This window comes from Anneissia japonica, unplaced genomic scaffold (genome assembly GCF_011630105.1).
Source record: "Anneissia japonica isolate Jap-2015-1 unplaced genomic scaffold, ASM1163010v1 scaffold284991_len216595_cov187, whole genome shotgun sequence".
In the NCBI taxonomy this organism is placed as follows: domain Eukaryota; kingdom Metazoa; phylum Echinodermata; class Crinoidea; order Comatulida; family Comatulidae; genus Anneissia; species Anneissia japonica.
This window is the reverse complement of record NW_022758676.1, coordinates 144,391-166,547: the sequence shown is the minus strand read 5'-3', so window position 1 is coordinate 166,547 and position 22,157 is coordinate 144,391. Positions and strand designations below refer to the sequence as shown.

Below are 22,157 nucleotides of genomic sequence, written 5' to 3'. Positions count from 1 at the left end.
TATATTACAATTAAATTATATGCTGATATTAAATTATATGCTTCATCAGCAACACCATAACAACTTCAATATAATACACTGTGCTGATAAGTAACTCTTACAAAAATTATATTTAGTAAATTTTTTTAATTGCCATATTTGTGGCATTAAAAAATATGTTTAAAGTAACCTCTTATTTAAATTAACATATTAAGAGGGGAATACTATTGCATTCATATCATGGCAGGGATGAGCATTTATAAGTACTGTATGGTAAGTTTTTGAGCAGACAATACATCTTCAATGGCAGCATATATTTTTTGTTTAATACAATATATTCTTGGAGAGTATTAGGTGATTTGGCAGCCCAAGTAACATTATACAGTATTACATAGTTTGTGTAGCTATAGTCCTAATGTAAAGCATGGAATAGGCCTATTACGTTATTTATACAATAATAATTTAGTTTATTTACATATGCAACTGCACATTTTTTTACCCATATTTTAAATAATCTTTTGTGGAATCTTAAACGTATATTCCTCACTCAATTTTCATTTTCCACCAGTGGCAACTCTAAAACAAGAAAAGGTTTCCCCTTGATTTTGGATGTGCAATGTCCTTTACTAAATAAACAGATAAAAAAAAAACTACATAAATTCTCTTAAAATAACGGATTTGCCAATGATTCGATTGTTTTAATTTCAGGAACCGTATACAATAAATATATATAATTTTGTTATATAAACAGGAGTCCCAAGTAAGAAGAAGTTACATCTGGGAGATCTGGTTAAATGAGCCTTCTTAACGTATTTAATTTTACTTTGCTGTGCAAGTTGCTACCCATTGGCACCATCGGGAGATAATAGTAAAAACATACAAATATTATGAATTTGCTGGGAGATTGGTTATTTTCCCGGGAGATTCTTGCCTGCTTGCGGGAGGCAATAAATGTTGCAAATAGACAAAAGGAAAAGGATTGTCCAAAAGCGTGTATTGCTGCATACTATTAACAGTGTCATATCAATACAGTTCACCCTCTAATTGCTGACTGAACTCCGAGACCACTCAAACAATTCAGGTCCCAAAAGGTGATTGAACATGTAAACAGCATTTAAGCGGGCCAAACAAAATATTTAGCAATTTGGCTACTTCGGTATGAAAATAATTAGCCAAATAGCAATTTGATTAGCCAGTTAGTTAAAACTAATAGTTACAAGAAAGCAGTACTCTATTTGGGAAAAAACCGGGGATTATTGGCTAATATCCTACTGCCCAATTCATTCATGGCACTGGTTGCTGAAGGTCATCCACCTAATTTTTATTTATTTTTTGTATTCATAATTTAGGCACATGAGCCAAGGATTGCCAACAGCAAACTTAATCACTGTTTAAGTAGATACACACATACACTTTATATTACTGTACCTAATGTTGAGGCTGAGGGCTTTTATTAGTTGTGAGTTGAGTTGCAATACTTAATTATATACGATATTTAAAATAAATAATTTAATATAATCAGTAATATTTAATCATACTCACTGTATAATCAGTATATATGAAATATATCAATAATATTCAACATTTCAAACAATAAAATATTAAATACACTGAGTTAGAAGGAATACTGTGTGTGCTGACAGGAGCAGCAATTTGCCTTTAGCAAACCTGAAAATATGCACAGAAGCCCATCAGCTATAGAATCTGCGCAAGTTTCAGTGGGGCATGATTTTTTAAATAATATTTGCGTGCATATATTTGTTGGTGTGCTAATATTTAATTGCTGTACACAATACAACAATGAGGTTGAATCATTTTTTCTGCGCATGAGGTATTCTATTTAATTATGCGGCAGTCAATAATAATAATGTTACACTTGTATAGTGCTTAATGCTCGAAAATGCTTCTATGCACTTCACATCATAAATGAATAAAATATTTAAACACATAAAAAAAAAATGAAGAAAGGCACAACAAAATGAAAATGCAATGTTACAACTCATAATTTTGTAAGCCAATTTGTACCCTTTTTATGCATGGTGAAAAAAATTATCCTGAGATCTTTATTACTGCCATTGCCACACAGTCACTGCACCTGTTTTTTTCAAATCTGTCATTCAAATCCAAAAGCAAGTATCTTGCCACTTTAAAAATGTAATTATTATTATTATTACAATAAATAATAATAATAATAATAATAATAATAATAATAATAATTGCTTCTGTTGACATTGTGGTAAAGTGACTGCCTTCAAATTTCAGTGCCCTTGGTTCAATCATTAAAAACATGTTATTCTTCACATACTATAGCACTTGCACTCCATCACCCATTATAGAATGCATCTATGTAATACTCTTTCGAATCAACGAAGTCTTATAAGTAAACAAAAATGTAATTATGAAGGAAAAACAAAAATTTTGAACCAGGATGGCAAGATTTATCTATAGCCACATCAACTTAGAACACAAAAATGACCAACTTTAATTTTAATGTTTAAAGCAGAAATAAATGGAATGGACGTAAAGAGTGGTGGAGCAAGAAAGGGTCAAGGGAAATTTCCATGGACACCTCTAGGGGTCAGGACAACCCTTGTCTGCCACTTAAGCAGACGGAAAATTGTTACCATAAACCCTAACATCTCTGCAGTAAGAGGATTGCACCACATGGACCCTGACTGGAGGCCTTACATGGCCCTCTGGATGCACCCTTGTTGGCAAATTTCTGAAGCCATCATTAGGCATAAATAATTATATTATAAATTGCACTTTAAAAGTAGACATTGTGAATAAGATACTAAAAGTAATAATTGCATTAAAAATTTTACAACAAAATGGAAATTATATACACTAATATTAGACTACAATATTAAGTAGTACACTTAATTATAAAAAAACACACTTTTAATCAATTTCATGGACAACGGCACATAGAAAAAATGGAGTAAGCACATCTCTAGATGACATATGTTTGCTAACCCTGTTGAATGTTCCTGTATCATCTTGTTTTCTTTGTTGGAATAATCATAATCAGTACCTGCAATCATGTTTTAATCTTCCAAAGCTGTAGATAAAAAAAAATTTAAAATTACGTATATTTTAGTAGATAATGCTATACTGCAAGTGCTATAAATAATTTTTAAAAAACATGTGCACAGTGGTGGCCAATCCCTGATATTGTGGTGTCGAAGCAAAATTTGGTCCAAAATAAGCCATAACTCCTCTCCTTGTGAACCTTACCAAGAGTGTTTATTCTGGGAATCTGACAGAGGCTCTAGTCAGCCTTTTGGTTCGGACCCCCTGACGGACATGTCGGAAAATAGCTTAGCTCTGTCAGCTAGACTGGTGGTAGCCACCGTGTGTGCACTAAACTGTGGCGATCTATTATTCACCAGTTCAATTCCCATCGCTTCGGAGTAGGGGATTGTCCCCGGTGTACTACTCCACTGGAAATAAATCTTCTTTCATGGGTTATCCTTGGTGTTTATACTGAATAAATCCATCCATTTATCCACCTCTGTTGGTGAATTTCTGGAGCCAAGTTTCTGGAGTGCAATCTATTTTTATCTTGCACTGGTGTGTTGGAGCAATACGGAGGACAGGGCAGGACAACAATATCATCATTAAAAACTGTTGACATTAACATGAAAGATACTTTGTAATAGTCATGGAGAGGCCTATAGAAACAATCATGTAATACTTTAATCAAGTACTAAGTGTGAGCAATAGTGATTTGGAACCAATATTCTGGGATTGGTGGTACAAACCTTACCACTTAGCCTATGCCAGTTACATTCACATGGTAACTTAAAACAAAAAGGGTCATAAAAACAACAAAATCCAGGCCTGTCCTAATTTCTCAGCTCAAAGACAAATCTAACAGCTCAAAGAACAAATCAAGGGCAGATATAAGATCTTTTTAAAAATGAGGTTGTCAAGACCACATCCACTTTTTCAATTTCATATTTCCAAATTTGGGTACACATACCTCCTGGTCCAGAGGCATATCTAGAGGGGTGTGTCACCTCATATCACCCTATTTTGTGACCAATTGTCGCCTTAATCATCGTGCTCCACCTTCACCACCAACCATCAGCCCCACCTCTTTAATATTCCTAGATACGCAACTGTCCTGGTCCCTCCCAACCTCTGGAACAAGCAATGTAAAAAGTCTCTTACCTTTAGCTTGAAACCAAGAACTTCTGATAGCACTGCAGAAAAGGCTGACAGTACCACTACACGAATGATGTTGTAGAAGATTGGATTCATTGACAAACCAGATATTTTGAATGGACTCTCAAGCTCCTAAGGTAGTAAAGCAATAGAGCTGGTCAAAAGCAATATATCTTATTGAAATGTACACAAATTAGATGATTGTGATAACAAAAATAATAGCATTTAATAATAATTATAATTCTAAAAAATATTGAGAACCTACTAGGTACATATTTATACTCACTCACAGCCAAAACCTGGGAGGAGGCTTTTAAGGTTCTATGGTTGGAACCCTTTTTAAGTGAAACGATAATAAACAAAACAATCTACTGTAAATGCTCGAATAAGCGCCGCAGCGCTTATAAAATTTTTGGAGGCTAAAAAAAAAATATTTCCTTGTCCGTTTCCATGTTACCTATTTCATGATTTCCCATAGTTCAGTAGGCCTATCATAGGTCCTATCAATGTAAAAAAAAAACACGTTTATAAGAAATGATTGTATCTTCTCTGTGTTATTTATTCATTTTAACACTTGAATTTAAAACCATGTTTCATTACACACATGGATACTATATATTCTTGATTAAAGCGCAGCGTGCTTATTCAAGAACGGCGCTTATTCGAGAGCGGCGCTTATTCGAGCATTTATGGTACCCTAAATAGCATCAAAATCCATTAAAATGATGATGAAATTCACCATTTACATGCTAGGATGCTTCAGCCCCAGGGGTATGTCCCCTACAAGAGCATCCCTCAACCTAGGGAGTGCCTAGGAGGAAGAGCTCTTGTAACTCCTTATGATATCCTGGTTAAGGGCCTGATGCTCCTGGGTAAAGAGAGGCTAATGCAGTACAGTTCCTGGCAAATTGACACAATGTAATAATCTCTAACTTAAATAAAGCTGTTTCTTTTAGTAATTGATTAAGGCTTTTATCATTAATTTTATTAACTTACTTAGAGATTTTAAATGTGTCTATGTATTATAACAAAATACAATGTTTTCTGTATTTGTTTTAGATTAAGCTTTTTATCATATTTTTTAATTAAGTCATTATCAATTTTATTAATGCAACTTCTTGATATTTTATATACAGTACTGTACTCTAAGCTTGTATTGCAAAAGAGAACCATATGTAAAAGCCCACACCTGCAACGCTTCATGTTTCCACTGTTATCATGGTGCCTTGAGTTAAATATAAAATCACATTTATTTTAATAGTAAAGTACCAAAGACCTTAATACAGTGAAATCAACTTAGGATGTTGAATTGTTTATTATGAAAATATGTATGAATTCACGTTTACCTTCAGGAGCTTTGAAGCCAATTTAAGTACATTATTTGCTAGCATTAATTCATCCTTCTTTTTTGGTTTGCGTTCCATACGTAAGTACAGGTTGATCTAAAAATAGAAACAATCACAGGTTGCTGGGTGTCTGTGAGCCTCGTGGTACATGTACCACATGGGGGAGGTATCCTAGCAAAGTAACTAAATTGGTATTTATTGAGAAACTAGAAAATTTGGGCCAGCCAAAATGCAGGGATGAAAACTGGACAGGAGACCAAGCTTAAACCTTTCTTAAGCTCTGCCAAGAGTATCAAATTTTCTTTGACAAAAAACTGTTGTATACCCAATAGTCATGATGTGTCTATATGAGGCATGTTGTGGCAAAATGGCTAAGTTGTAGCAAAAATTGAAATTTAAGTTATTGGTATTTTCAGATACCTCTTTAATATGAGGGGTCATTCATTGAAATTGGACATTTTAAGCCTCGGTTATTGGAAAGTGAAAGTACCCCACTCTTATTGTCAAGATAAACATGATTTTGAGTAATTGCCTTTCAAAGTTATTTGTGCATACATTGTTTAATAGAATGAACTATTAAAATAATGTTAAATAAACAATTTGTTGACCACTTCCAGAACTAATACTTTGGGACATGATTAATAAGACATCAAACTGCTGATCTAGAGTAAAAACAAATTTGGATTTTTAGGCAATTTTTTGAGCTCCCATATTTTATAGCTCATTTACTCGATACTGGTCTGTGCGACAATTTAACCATTTCGCCACGACATGCCTCATATATGGTCATTGACCATATTTAGGCATGCCACATGTTTATGTCAAATAAAATGTGAAAGCAAGGACTGCGCTTTATGATTTCCGTATTTTACAGCGAGATCTGCTTCATAGAAACCAATTGTGTTACTCTAATATTTTATGAAAGATATTTATTGATGAAATTAAAGGGCTTCTAATTTTCAATTAGCATCATTTATATATTATTTTTTAGTAGGTGTTGTCTTGTTACCACCCCTCTCCGACCCAAAAGCTGATCAGAAAAATGTAAGAAAACGGTACATTGTGTGACAAAAATCAGCAGTTCATAATAAGTATTAACAAAAAGAATCTGTCAAGCCATTAATAATAGACATTGACAATGATATGAAATACCAGAATAATAAACTTTAAATTCAGCATCAATAATTACCTGTTCTGTTAACAGAAGCGAACTGTTCCTAAACTTCTTGTTTATTTCTGAGCCTAGAGTCACAAAACGCAGCAGATACACACTGAGGCAAAAGCTCCACATTACCACCTCCCAATTGTGCAGCTCAGAGTGTAGCCTATCCGAGTCATGAAGGAGCTGGTGGAAATTCAATTTATGATACTCTATTGTCAAATGGGTCTGTGTACTATGTTGCTATATGCACAATAAAGGTAACTACATCAGGTAGCATGCATTACAATTCATGGTGAAAATTCAATTTAATGGTACAGAAGAATCATAATTCAGAAGATGATGATTGAAGCAACATTGAAACATTAAAACACTGTCAACAAAAACTGGTAGTGTACCACAAGCATTTATTATTATTATTATTTTTACTTCACCATGCAAACCTTCACTATTTTGTTACGCATATTAAATTAAAGATTAAATTTTCCTTTATTGTCCAATTCCAAATAATTTGAATTTGGAAATTTTTGGCTGGGCCCCTGGGGACCCACCGCAGCCACAGTGCAGCGCCAGTACTGACATGTAACGGATACATTGTCCCTTATCCTGTTTAACTCTCATGTGAGGGTTACTGAAGGAGCAGAGCTATTCAACTCCAATTAAAACCCAACGCTGGCCGGGTTTGAACCAGGATCTACAGCGTCAGAAGCAGGAACATTACCTCTCGGCCAACGCTCAGCTAATATGGTCATTAACATAGTATAAAAATGCAGTGAGTCGATTGGCCAAGTGGTAAAGGCAGGGATGCCGTAACCTAGAGCCATATCGTAACTGGTTCGAGTGACATGCTCACCAGTTGTTCTGTGTACACAAGTTGGCTCATGTGCACTTTAAAAATCTAGTACATCATTCAAGACGAGTACAGGGATACGTGATGTGCTGGTCCATCAGCCCCTGTGGTGGACAGACGGAAGTAGCTGGTACCAGTTTCCTGGGTAGTTAAGACAAAAAGAGACCCTTAGGGATGCAGGAGTTACTGAACGAGATATGCCCACGCATCGAGCATGAACGTCAGGTTTGCCAGATACCAGTGCTATACAAGTATCCACTACTATTAGTAAAAATGTTTTTACTTACTTCTGTACAGAGAAGAGAGATGAGTAGTAATGTGACAAGGAATGTTGATGTAACAATCACATCTACAGATCGTTGAGGGCCTCGTTTCTTCAAGAATGAGCGAAGTGCAAGCCAGGCTTTAATACTGCTGACACGGTCAAGACGGAAATGAGGCAGTGAGGACTTCCTCGCTCGTCTTGCAGATGTAAGATGGGTGAAGTATTTAGCAAATAGGCATCTCTAAAGTTTAAATAATAAAGGTAAAGAATGGGTCATTTGCATTTTTATTAAATTTTGTATTATTAATATGATTCTGTTAATATTGGACTTTGTTTATAACTTGAAACTTTTGAGAGAACTGTAGTGAGATACTGAACTTGTAATCCACTGGAAACAATGAAGAAATAAGAATTCCTTTTTGTAGTATAGTGTACGCTCAAAGTGTTGAACTAGGGACTCTAAAAGTTAAATGCATTACCACAACATCGCTTATGTTTATATACCTGCTTGTATGTCCTTTCTGCAACAGCCAACATGAAAAAATACATCAAACTGAGCACAAATCTCTCGACCAATGCTGTGGCGGTTACAATTTGAATGGACCAATAAGATCCAAACATAGTCCGATGAATTGCAAACAGCCAACTTGTATCCATCCATGAGGTTGAGTCATTGGTTTGGGCTGTGTGTAATCTGATTTATATAATGCAAAATTTAGTGCAGTTTAGAAAACGTTAAGATGCCAGTTGTGTATAGTTATAACAATGAAATTGTGCAAATTCAAAGATATAATTTTGTTTCAATGCAAAAATCATTGAGATCTGGACCCAATTTAAACAAGGAAGTCAAACAGATATAATATGCCCACATTAGAGCAAGGAATACTTTAAGGTTAGCACTTCGGTGTTACATTAGATCTGGTACCGCCTCCTGCCAGGAGAATTGTTGCAATGTCTCTCCATTTGTTTCTATCTTTAGGCATCCTGCTAAAAGCTTGAAATGTCATGCAGGTCCATTCTTGTGTGTTGTCAGACCATTACTTGCATGGTCTGCCCCTAGGTCTTTTTTCATTTACTTTCCTTTCTAGGAGCTGTTTTTGCATGCCCTACCTTCTAACAATATGTCCCAGGAATTTCTCTTTCTTATTCTCTTATGATAAAAAACTATTATGGCCAATACCTGTAACAAACTGGAACGATAGCAATGAGGGCAGAAAACACAAAACCGATGAGAAGGTAATCGGCTTTGTTGATGTTACTAGAATCTACTTTATGGTTGATTGCATAGCTGATCTCTACTACTGTCATCTCTGTCTTCTTGCACTCGTTACCCATAAACAAACGAACGCCAACTACAAGAAACATTGAAATGTATAAACAAAACATGTTATATTATAATAAACGGGATCATACTTCCAATATGGTTGATCGTCATGAAAACTTGCTTTAGGGACAATTGCTCAGTGACATATATATACAACTGTTGCATCATATCAATAAATATAATCAATACATTATATTAAAATTTAAACTTATGTCTTTGATCTGAATTTATACAATGGAAGACAGAAATATTATAACTGACAAGAGGTATGTTTCCATTCCAAAATGGTCATACAACATGCCTTTTTGCGAAACAAATAAATATATATTTATAAGTATATGTTGTATGTATTTACATATTATATATGTACTGTATACATAATTATACAGTTCACACTGTAAGAATGTTGGAATGGCGATCAAAATATTTGTGTACAAATAAGTATACTTATGTTCCCTAAATATGTTAACCTTGTTTTTGTCACTTGTGATCAGTCTCACTACATGATAGAACCGAAACATATACATGCCCAAATCGCATAGACACCTAATTTAAACATAGACATATACTATGTATAATAAAAATATAAATACATCTATATATAGGCCTATATACTAATTATTTATGATACTTTAGTTAATATATTTCTATTATATATGATTTCCTATAAGTGAAATATATTTTCTTTACAAATTCATCTGCAGAAAGGAAATCTTCATTTATTTTTTCGTGTTCACCTTTTTCTTTCTCTGATGAACTGTAAGAATTGTTAGTGAGTACAGGAATGGAAGCCATACTGGAGCAAAATGGGTTCTCATGTTTTGGGAGATGACCGCTGACAACCCCTTCTGGTTCCTCTTCCTCACTATCTTCATCAGACTCACTGGAATCACTTGTTTCAGATGAACTTGGTGATGACCCATCGTCTCCTTTATCCATCCACAGGTCATCGCCTTCTGACTCAGTTGAAATGCTCGCTGTTGAAAAGCCATTCCCCATGTTCAGTGTCTGATATTTAAAAAAAATTAAAATAAACCCATATTTTTACAGAATATTTTTGCTTTGCGGTCCTCACAAGTTAATGTGGGTTTGGGTAGTGGTTGCAATTTGGGCTCTCAACATCATGGTTAGGGGTTTGAACCTCAAGCTAGCCATTCATTTGTGCTCAAAACTCGAAAACTCCTATGAAGCAGAGGATTGTATACATTCAAAAGGCTGGAAGATTGGAAGCGCTTTACATACAAATTTTCATTTACAGATAATGAGCGGCGCTAATATAGATATGTATCACAGCCAATCAAATGTCGACAGCTCAGGATGTTTACATTTTCAATGAAGGATGAATTTGGACAAAATATATCAACTCAGTTTGCTTTGTAGTTCATAAACAATTATATAAAAAAATATTTTCTGCATATTATGGTAATAAATATACAATTTTTGGCAAAGACAAGCCAAACCAGTCACTCGTCGCAAATCGTGTTTCAAAGAAAATGGACAAAACATGCTGGAATGTCAAATTTAAAAAAATCTATTTATTGCACTAAACTAATCTTTATATATCTATACATCATTCTATGCTGTTATTTTCCCCATTTTCAGTGTTAAAACAATATTTTTTAAGGATTTGAAGATAGTTCCTGCATGAGAAATGCCTGAAATCATAAACTTCGAAGGCTGATTTCTCATATATTGTTCTTTAAACAGCTGTATGTTGAAACGCTTGTAGCTTCATAAGGAAATGTCCGATTTGAATGATTTTTTACCATTTTATAGCTATTATTTTACTCTCTAACACTGTATTAATAACTTAAAATTGATTTTTGCGACGAGTGACTGGTTTGGCTTGTCTTATTATATTCAACTATTATCTTAGTATATTCAACCTAAATTTCTTAAGGATGTTTTTCTAACATAAAATTTGCATTTTTTTATATAAAATTCAAAAATAGAAACACATTTTAAAAAACATGATTTTATTACATAAAAACATAAGATATTAAGATGGTTGCTAAAATTTAAGGCGACAAACTATTAACAATGATTTGCCTTACTTTTGTTAGAGGAGATTTTAGCTTCATATCTTCCTCTTTGATTGCTGTGGGACCAATCTCTTGAACGTTGTGTTTGCCAGCTTCAATTTGTTCATCTTTACCAGAACCAGGAATGTAGGAAAAGCATTCTTTTATTGATGAATTAGACAAGGATGATGGTTGAAATGTTATGGATGAAACCTCTGGTGAACATGATGATGAATTTGGAATCAATTCCTCAAAATTGTCATCAATGGAATCTGAGATGATGATGTCACCAACCGGTTCCATTGATTCAATAGGTGAGTCCATACACTGAAGAAGCTCATCTGAATTACAGTTAACATCTTCGTCGCCTGTTGGAACATAGACCGGTTCACTTTTATTGATGCTGACTGCCTTGGAGTTCTCTACACTTGTATTGTCTGGTAAGTTTCTGCCTGAATTTTCTAATGAAACAATTCTTCTACGGAGACAAGTTACATTTAGCGCTTCTCGCGTCTTGCCTCGCTGTTTTGTTTCTTCTGCTGAACCTTGTGTCTTCGGAAAGTTGCTCCAAGAATTCAAATTGGCATTTGAATTCTGTTGACTTTTATTTCTTTTTTCCTGATTTTTTCTGTTCTTGTAGTTTATTTTGAATTTCCTATAAAAGATAAAGAAATATAATCAATTTAAATAATATATATATCTTAAAGGGGCCAGTCAAATAAAACTGTATTTTTGTTGAGGCTAATAATATACAAAGATACATTTTAAATAATTTTATATAATTATGAGGCATTGCTGTTATTATTGCTGATTTAAAAACTATTTTTTGTGTCATTTTTAATTTGACAATTGTATTTTGTATATTTCTACACAACCATTTGTCTTGCAATAAATTTATGATGTATCTTACATCTTGTACATAATATACATAATGTGATGTAATTGTATATTAATATTAAATGATTCAGCTTATTAGCTGTCTCTTATACACATCTGTATAGTGTACGCTCAAAGCGTTGAACTAGGGACTCTAAAGTTAAATGCATTACCACAACATCGCTTATGTATATGTACCTGCTTGTATGTCCTTTCTGCAACAGCCAACATAAAAAAATACATCAAACTGAGCACAAATCTCTCGACCAATGCTGTGGCAGTTACAATTTGAATGGACCAATAAGATCCAAACATAGTCCGATGAATTGCAAACAGCCAACTTGTATCCATCCATGAGGTTGAGTCATTGGTTTGGGCTGTGTGTAATCTGATTTATATAATGCAAAATTTAGTGCAGTTTAGAAAACGTTAAGATGCCAGTTGTGTATAGTTATAACAATGAAATTGTGCAAATTCAAAGATATAATTTTGTTTCAATGCAAAAATCATTGAGATCTGGACCCAATTTAAACAAGGTTGCATAATTGTCTTGAAGCTGTCTCTTATACACATCTAGCTTATTAGTGGTTTCAAATAACTGAGTGTATGTATTATTAAAGTGAGCTATTAAATTTTAAAACAACTTAGTAAGTTATCATCCATTGTGTTTGGTTTATTAATGATCAAAATAGTTCTACAATAATTTAGTAAATCGCATTGACATTGATAAAACATTGAGTATATTAAACCTATATTTATCTAAATTCACTGCTCACTATAGCTCACAGATATTTATGACCTCAATATACATATTTATGATTGATTCACCTATGTGTACATCTTACTAAAAGCATACTTACCTGCGCGACGACTTGCGCTGTAAGTGACGTATCTTTGAAACTTTTGTTGAAACTACCTGACAATAAGTTGTGCCAAGAATTAGCATCAAAATTACAGGACTGAAGACCTCCACAAAAGGCACAGTCTAAATAATAAATATAATTAATAATAACTATATGATAATTATTAGCAGCATTCATTCTCACCAGTTTTATCATGATTACTATCATATTAACAATCAAACTCTTAATTATTTATCATGACTATAATCTCTATTTTTATACAATTGACTGGGTTAACCATATTGACAGAAAAACATCACACCTAGCGGCAGAGTTAAAAGGGGCCCAGCAAGGTCCCTACCCTCCATAATTTTTCAAAATTATAAAAAAAATATATTAAAAAAAAATAAAATTACATTCAAATTTTAGTCTGGGAGTGCCATTTCTAGACATCCAGAGGTGCCATAATCATAAACTTTCATACCTCAGCCCCAACCATGGTGGGGCTGAGGTGGTCTACATCCTCTGTTTGTGAAACTTCCTCCATGGTTCCCCTCTATTTCGAATTCCTGGATCAACCACTCTCACTGATAGATTAAATCATTTAAAAAAAAACTAAAAACTAAATATTAATGTAGTGGTAAAAAGACCAAACCCTACTGGCTTTGCCAATACATTTTGCCCGCAGTTCTGTGAACATAATACACCAGTTGGTTTTGATGGGTTTAAAATTGTTAATGCTTTGATGATAACTATTATTCAATTACTTTTAACATCATCTCATCCAATTTCACAACCACTATCAAAATCATTTAAATCTTTGTCACCATTCATCACAATCAAAATCATTATCACTATCATAATCCTCATGTTCTCCAAAATAATAATCATCATTGGTGTTATATTATATAAGATCACCAACATACCTCCTTCCCATTGGATACAAGACCAAAAAGGTATATAACCATGGAGATGACCTGCATAGCATAGAGGGTCAAAAAGACAAGAAAGAGTCTGCAAGAAATGTTGGTGATCCACCTATAAATGAAGAAACAAAAAATCAGGATAAGGCAAGAACAAAACAGATGTGTTGCAATAATCAAATTTGGAAATTAGTGTTAGTTGGAAACAATGTTTCACTATAAGAAAAGGCCTAATTCGAATAAATAAGAACCAACACTCATCCCATATGCATACCCATTTCATACCCAATAAAGTGGTTAGTAAAAATAGTAACCACATGGCTACAATCAATAGTGAATGTATAAAAAAAAATTAAAGCATGAAAGGTGGCCATCTGAAAATTTTAAGGCCAGTCAATTTTGGGCAAAAAGCAGTATTTTTTTTTTGCCTAATTGAAAGGATTGAATATGTTATTAAAAAGCACTAAAAAGTAGGTTTGAATTGTTCCTTCAAATATGTTATATATTATAACTGTAAATGATAATGCAATAGTGATAACATTATTCATTCATTTATCAATCATTCTATATTTCAACAATATTTACTGCTTTCCCATTTCTTTATTTCTTTAATTACATATTTATTTGATTTTGTTTTATATGCTAACTTTAAGAATCTTTAATAAAAACTAATAATGATAAATACCATTTGTAGCAGAATGGATAAAATATGACCCGAGTGATACCACGCCTTGTGATTCCAATCCATGCATACTCTGGCTTGGCTTTGGTGAAATTTGAGCCTCAAAAATTAAGGAGAATATATGTATTTATAAAGTTAAAACTTGTTAGATTATCACCTATACCAACATATTTTAAAATACAGTACAGATAGAAAGAAATAAAATTCTATTATAAAAGATGAAATATAGTATATAGTCAATTTTCTAACACAGCAAAGTGTCTTGTATTTTTCATACCAAAGATAAAAAAAATAAATGTTTTGATTTTACTATGAAAGCCAATACTTTATAGTATACAATATCATACATTCTAACCAAATCTGATATATAAATATAGTATATAATGGTCAATAGTTATATATTTATATAGTGCCTTCCACAGAAAAAAAAACCTGTCTCAAGGCACTATACTATATTCCTATTACAGTTTCCAATACTGCATTTCAAAAAAACAGACCAAATATTCCTTTGACCAAGTTTAAGGAAAGAATTGATAAAAGAATTTTTATGGAATGAACCATTTATATTCTCTATTCAAGGCCATTCTAATTCTTACCTCGAAACAAATCTACATCAATCAGTTCTGTCTTTACACGACTAGACTTCATGGGAGCATTTGTATTTTTTCCAAATTCCTATCAAATCAAAGCAAGCTCACTTTTATTGGATAAACCACCCTTCACACTATCATTATAAAGAGCGATCTGTTGATGGACTAGATGAAGTGATATTTTTGTATTCTTAGTGGACTTTCAAGAGAAGAATGAAAGGAAGTGTTTGTTAGCAGGCTGATTAGCCAATCAATTTCACTCCATACTTCGAAAATTCCATAAGATAAATGATAATAAAGAGTAATACAGTAGTAAAACATGCAGATTTAATTAATTTGCGGGAGATGGATTATTTTCTGGGAGGTTCTTGGTTACGGGAGTGCAGGAGGCCATCCAGATTTCCAGGAGACTCTGCATCACGAGTCTTGTGGGACACTTGGGACCCTTGTAGTTGCATAATTGTCTTGAAGTGCTCACACAACGATTACAGTACCTGCAATTCTGTCTCTTCCATATATTCTTCCCATAAGTCTTTATCGTAAGCACCGATCTGCAAGAGAATATATATATATTATGAAGCTTATGAACGACATGTTTCGATGTGTCCCACGTCACCATCAGGTAATAATGTTTATGCTTCTACTGGTTTATATACTACCAGTCAGATGTGAGACAAAACAAGCAAATATTAAGGTAAGTCATGTATATAGAGGTCAGGTATAGCACTTCAGGAATTTTAAAATAATATCAAAATGAAGTTAGAAAATTATTGCTTACCTTCTTTTGGAACTGAACGATAGCATCATGTAGCCCTGCAGTCAATGCATCCATTCTAATAGCAACCAAACAAACAATCTCGACTTATTGATGCTATACCAGACTCCTTAAAAAATAAAAACAAATAATAAATTCAAGCCATTAGCACAACTTTACCACACTGGAAATTTAACATCTTTTAATCTTTTAACACACTTGCTATCTATTTATACATACACTATACTTTGTTGGAAATTATGTATGATTAGTAACATGTTTTAAATTTTTTGAATGTATATTTTTCTTAATTCCCTGTGTTGCTGGATTTTTATCATTTTATATGATATTAAATGGAAGAATTATGTTTTGCATATTCATTTACAGTCTTAAAGCTCTAGCTCCTAAACTCATTTGATTGGAATTAATATTTATGTTTTGTAAAATAATCCTAACACTCATGGCAGATCAATATAGTAAAAGTTCAACTCTATTTGAAAAATATAACTACTACCTACTGTATGCCCATATATATTCATGTCATGCCAATATATGTCGTGGTATTTTTGTCAAATAAAATTTGATTGTCTATACATGTATACTTGAGAAAACTGGGGAAAAATGTTAACTCATGCTACACTAAAAATACAATTCATATTTGTTTTGATTTCAGATTGTGTTCTAAAACAAACAACACTGTAGCTTTGCGGTATTGATTATGTGATAGGTACCGTCTATGCTACAGGGTGTAAGGTGTAACTTCATAATTTTACAATGACTTTGTCAAAAACATGCAACTATTACTATGGTCCAGTAGAGCAAGGCTTTTTATACCTTGTTTAGCAAACCCTATGGGCACCAATAATGGGGATTTCATATAAAATACAAATTTTATTTTTGGCTAGTTAGCACACCCTCCGACACGAAAAATGGAAATTTAAAAAAAATATACAATAAATTTATTTTTATTACGCCCTCCACTCCCCTAAAATTTCAAAAATAAGATATAAATTTCTTCCGTAATTAATAAATTTAAAGCATTTATCAATCTCATTAATAAACTGTTTACATAACATCAGTAACATTTTATTTGTACAGTATCTTCTACTCCTTTGACAAAATAATTTTGTTAAATAAGTAAACAACATTCAATTTTTATGTTTTTTCCACCCTCCTCTGACAATCTTTAAAAAAAGTAAGTTCGCTAATGTAGGTATTAAAAAAGTCTCCTATAACTCAATTTCCAGCAATATCCATCATAATAGAATTGTTTACCTTGTCCAATTTTTTGTCTCCTGCATAAAGCTTTGCCTCCTACAAAGTCTCCCCACAACAAACTTGCACCATACAAAGTCCCCCTCCAACTCTCCCACTGGCAAAGTACCAAGTACTAAACTTTTCCCTATATACAGTCGCCGAGTTTGTTAGTGGGTGACTTTGTTAAAGGAAAGTTTCACAGGGGACGTGTTTTATAGGGGGACAAGTTTGTAGGGGAGCGACTGTTCATAGTTGGGGGAAGCGGTTTGTTTGGGATGAGTTTGTAGGGGGGAGATTTTGTCAGCACAAGTTTGTTAGGGTGTGCCTTTGTTAAGGGGGAGACTGAGTACTGTTTTATCTAATTGTTTTTTAGGGTTTTTTTTCGGAATTTCACAGTCACAGCTATGATGCTCATCAAAATTTATATATTATAAACATGAGATACCATTATTATATGAGAAACCATATAAAAATGGGTTGGGCCATGTTGAATTTTGGTCGGAGTTGGTTTTGGTATGGTTTGCTAGTTGGATTGAATTTCCTGCTGGGGGCCGTTTTGGATGTGTGCCAAGTTTGTTTTGATTAATTAACAGCACCATAAGTCAAAAATAGTATACATATATTTTCAAATATAGGCAAAGCATGTATGCAAAAGATTTTAGTCCTTTTTTAAGCGCAAGACCATGAGACAGACCTTGAATGCATGAGACTTGGTACAGCAGGTCTGCAAAATACAGCAAACATCCTCCAGAGTGGATTGACTGCGGTGATCTGCGATACTATACTGCAATAATAGTCTGCTAGGCATAGACATTACGGGTCCTACTAAACACCACACGACACCACACGCAACCACTCGGAACAACACGGGACCACACGGATGCAAAAATAATTAAAATATTACGAAATGAGAGTTAAAAACTGCCTAAAAATCAATAAAAATCAACTTTTAAAGTGATAGTTGACTGAATTATGGTAAAACTTGGTTATTTTTTTACAGGTTTTGCCGCCGTGCTTCAAAAGGTAATGCGTTGACCTTGAGTACCTCATCGATAGAAAAATATGCAAGGCACAACACATGAAGGTTAATAAACTTAAAAATTGTAAATAATATAAAGGAGAATAGTATTTGTTGTTAATATTATTCATTTTGTATTATGTTATAGTAATATTCTTTCTTTCTTTCTTTGTTTTATTAATATTTTCAGAGGAAATGTCCCACTCAGCAAAGCTGATTTTCAGAGGAGTCCTCATCACAACAAACAAATTACAAAAGAGACATAAAGCAGAGCAAACAGCAAAAACAGCACATTCATAGAGAAAAAAGAAATGTCAATAAATGTTTTTATAGTTTTTTTTAAATAGTATAAAAATATATCATTAAATTTAATTATTTTCCTTTAAAAGCTATGTAAAAAAAATTATATATATCATTATGTAAAAAAGAAGCACGCCCAAACAAGAACAACCAAATATATCAAACAATGTTATGTGTACCGGTCACATCAAGGAGATGAAGCTTAAGTATCCTTTTAAAGGAAGAAATTGACAATCCCGCACTGCATTTAATTGTGAAAGGAAGGGAGTTCCATAGTTAGCTCCATAACACCCAATAAGATTTCTACCATAGTTCCGAGTAGCTTTATAGGGGTAGATGTTGTATAAACCCTTTCCGGCCCTAGAGGTGATAGAGGTTCTTTTCCAAATGAGATCGATAACCGGAGAAGGAGCCAATGAATAGAAGCATTCAAAAATAAAAAGAATAATATGTAATTGCCACCGTGTGGAGAGATCCATCCAGTTAAGTCCTCGTAGCGGTTCTCGAATTGAAGTTCTAGGACTTAAGCGTTTGATAAACTTGATCCCTCTATTAAAGATAATATACAGTATAAAGGATGAAGAATGAAATTATAAGTCTGAGACCAAGCAACACTACAGTATTCTAAATAAGGACGAACGAGACCGTTAAACAGGGTGATTTTAACATCAAGTGGGAGGGAACCTAAATGACACAGACATCTAAGAGCTGACTGTAGATTTAATACTAACATATTTAACATGTTCTTTGAATGTTAGTTTTTCATCTAATACGACCCCAAGGAGTTTAGACGAAGACTTAACTTCAAGAACTGAATTATTAATGATAATAATAATGTACAAAAAATGTATTTATTATTGTTATCATTTTCACATAATTATTATTAATATTGTTATAGTATCGTAATAGGCCTTATATAGATTTTAAATATGTGTATTATAAAATTGAAAATTTTATTTATAAGATTGAAATAAAGGTGGGTGTAACTCCCACGGAAGAGAAAAATTGTTAGTTCAGAATCCATTTCGTTATTATTATTGTTTCGTTTTTTTTGTTTTTTTGTTTTTTTTTAAGTATATTCAGTGTTACAACAATTGAGTAAAGGAGATTGCTTTAATATAAAATATACTATATATGAATAGATTCAGGACGAATAATTTATCAGAAGTCAAGAATTAAATTCCATTGGATTACGAGTAGAATAAAAACAAATAGATTCAAGATTCAAAAATATATTTATTTCTATAAACACATTTTCATTTATAACACATTTTCTCAATTATCTACTTACTTTGGGATCGCTCACTTCATTATCATTGTATGTAGTAAAATATGTTGATTGCTTCCTGAACCACTTTAGGCCTAACTACGGCACAGTATATTTATAATTTACTGACATAGGCCTATTATACATATATAACAGCCCTGTACAGCTACAATAAACCATTACAGTACTGTTATTTTATCGAGTACACAGCCTTCTTCATTAATATCACAAAGAAGAAGGCAGGGGCGATTAAAATTTTCGAGAAGAAATAAATATATTTTTGTTCCTGAAAGACGTCAACTCTTGTTTTCTGTCACTTGTGATTAGTCTCCACTTTTATAATATACATAATTTAAATACATAAGGCCTATAGCATCATGATATTATAATATTATTAATAATGTGACAGTAACAATATAAATAGTTTTAATTACTATAGTATAATAACATAGTAATTAATAATATTAACAGCAAATTATATTTTTCTTTTTTATATTTACAGTTTTTAAGTTCAGTTAGCCTTCATAGAATGTCTCGAGATGAGATGAAACGTACATAGTGTGTGTATGCCTATTATAAAGGTTGTGGTTGAACACGTTTTTGCAGACGTCAATTCGTTAGAGATACTCAATGTCAACGTATTACCTTCTGCTGAGCCACGGCGGCAAAACATGTAAAAAAATTGATCAATTTTTACCATAATTCGACAACTATCACTTTAAAAGTTGGTTTTATTGATTATTAGGCAGTTTTCTACTCTCGTGTGGTAATATTTTAATTATTTTTTGCATCAGTGTGGTCCGTGTGGTATCGTGTGGTCCGTGTGGTGTTTAGTAGGACAGGACACATTACTACTAATACTCTATGCCTTGCCTAACCGGCGCACCTAGGCTAGCTAGGCCTAGGTCTCGCAGTAGCCTAGGCATATTTAATAAGACAGAACCCCTCCTCTGGGACACGCATGACTCGCAGTGATGATATTTGCAGCTGGTCATTATGGGTGTCACCTTCTTTTCAGCAGAGTGTCAACCAAACAAACGAATAAATGGCCTAGCCTACGGCCTAGGCTAAGTAAGTAAGGCTAGGCCCCTACCTAGTTAGGTAATAACAATATTTTATAGGCCTAGGCCTAAACTAAAGTATTTACGGAATATTGAATTCCAACTTACAGGACAATATCGCAATAAACCAAGCAATTACATCATTACCACCACTTAAATTTTCAACATCCAACCTTTTTAAAAATTACCTCTGTACAGCATTGACATAACAAAGATCCTAGTCTTTGACATTAGGGTACAGGCTTGGGCCTAGCCTATACCATTCATTATAAAAGTACATTATCTTAGGACTTTCGGCTTAATAATAAACTAGACAATTGTAATATTAACATCTATGTATACTTCATTATTTTAGATTAGTATTTATAACTTTTTGGAAGATATTACAATTATTAACGGTATATCTTTTTATATAATGACCAATCGTATACATAAATTCCCCCTCAAAGAAGAAACTATTTTGAGCATGATGGGAATCATAGGGATTCCCTATAAACAAACATGGCGCTGTTACATAAGGTGATGCTTACTTCGTTCTTCACCTCTTTGTTTCTAATTCTTGTGGCATTACGTTTGAACGATGAAGCTCATTGGAACTGGTTTATAATATTCATTCCTGTCTGGTTTTTTGACCTTGTTTTAATAATGTACGTAACTCTTCGTCTGATGAGACATTGCAAAAATGGTTATGACCAAGCCGACACCCTGAAAAGTTTGACATTGAAAATTCAGATGCTTGTGGTTTTAGTTCTAAAAATTGTATTCCAGGTTTTGCTGTGTTTACGATTAGAGAATATCGGTGATCTACGCTACTATTTTGTTTTTATTCCTCTGTGGATGATATTTTCGCTAGGTGTTTACAAGTTATGCCCAAGAATTAATGTCTAAACTGTGAAGAATGAATTGGATTGAAATGCGGACTAGGGCCTAGGCCTAGGCCCTATATTTATTAGATAATACAATAAAAAAAAAGACTATCTTCAAGTGACATCACAAACTCCACTTTATACGTTAATGAATACTTGAAGTTTTTCTGAAAATATTGAATTTGTAACTGGAGAATTAATTGCATGAGTATTTGCTAATTACACTAAAGTTCTGTATTGTAATTTCAATATTTGAAAAAAGATTAGAAAGTAGTATCATATGTAATTTGGACAGAACGTCTGCTACAAGGAAGAATCGAGATGTCTAATGTGAGGCTTCATAATAAGAAATAAAAGAAAAACTCTATATATCAGCATGGCTGTTGGAATGGCGTCATACAAATGGAATGATTGATAGATTGATTGACAATCTCAATTCATTCGCTGGGGAGTATTCCTCGTACAGTAGTTGTGGAGGCAAATTAATGCTGAAAGTCTAATAATACATTCAATGCACATCATCCTACCACCCAGGGGGATACTTCTGGTTTGTTTGGAGAGAGACAAACATCAGTATAGCCCAATGACATAAGCAAAATTCACAGCG

General features: G+C 33.3%; 1 protein-coding gene across 2 annotated transcripts; it reads right to left on the bottom strand.

Annotated features, from left to right (window-relative positions):
* Positions 1-91: 91 nt before the first annotated feature.
* LOC117125317 (putative homeodomain transcription factor 1) lies at positions 92-20,937 on the bottom strand. Of its 2 annotated transcripts, none has more exons than XM_033271784.1 (16): positions 20,873-20,937; positions 15,806-15,911; positions 15,522-15,578; positions 15,034-15,112; positions 14,441-14,537; positions 13,759-13,870; positions 12,851-12,975; positions 11,148-11,769; positions 9,831-10,101; positions 8,950-9,121; positions 8,274-8,463; positions 7,792-8,010; positions 6,685-6,840; positions 5,496-5,591; positions 4,156-4,281; positions 92-3,040 (listed from the first exon to the last, which is right to left on the bottom strand). In XM_033271784.1, the coding sequence occupies exons 2-16, from the start codon at positions 15,857-15,859 to the stop codon at positions 3,020-3,022; spliced, it is 2,397 nt and encodes a 798-aa protein (XP_033127675.1). In that variant the 5' UTR covers positions 15,860-15,911; positions 20,873-20,937; the 3' UTR covers positions 92-3,019. The 2 variants fall into 2 exon arrangements, with proteins under 2 accessions (XP_033127675.1, XP_033127674.1); XM_033271783.1 differs by having other exon boundaries at positions 20,793-20,925.
* Between the last annotated feature and the right edge of the window lie 1,220 nt (positions 20,938-22,157).

What these genes read in the sequence shown, in the direction of transcription:
- LOC117125317 (XM_033271784.1), bottom strand. Translation starts at nt 15,859, where the DNA reads ATGGATGCATTGACTGCAGGGCTACATGATGCTATCGTTCAGTTCCAA. An exon ending in CGCTTCTGTTAACAGAACAG is followed by an intron (nt 5,592 to 6,684) that starts GTAATTATTGAT and finishes TTCTATTTTTAG; the next exon opens with ATCAACCTGTACTTACGTAT. An exon ending in TGGCTTCAAAGCTCCTGAAG is followed by an intron (nt 4,282 to 5,495) that starts GTAAACGTGAAT and finishes TTACTACCTTAG; the next exon opens with GAGCTTGAGAGTCCATTCAA.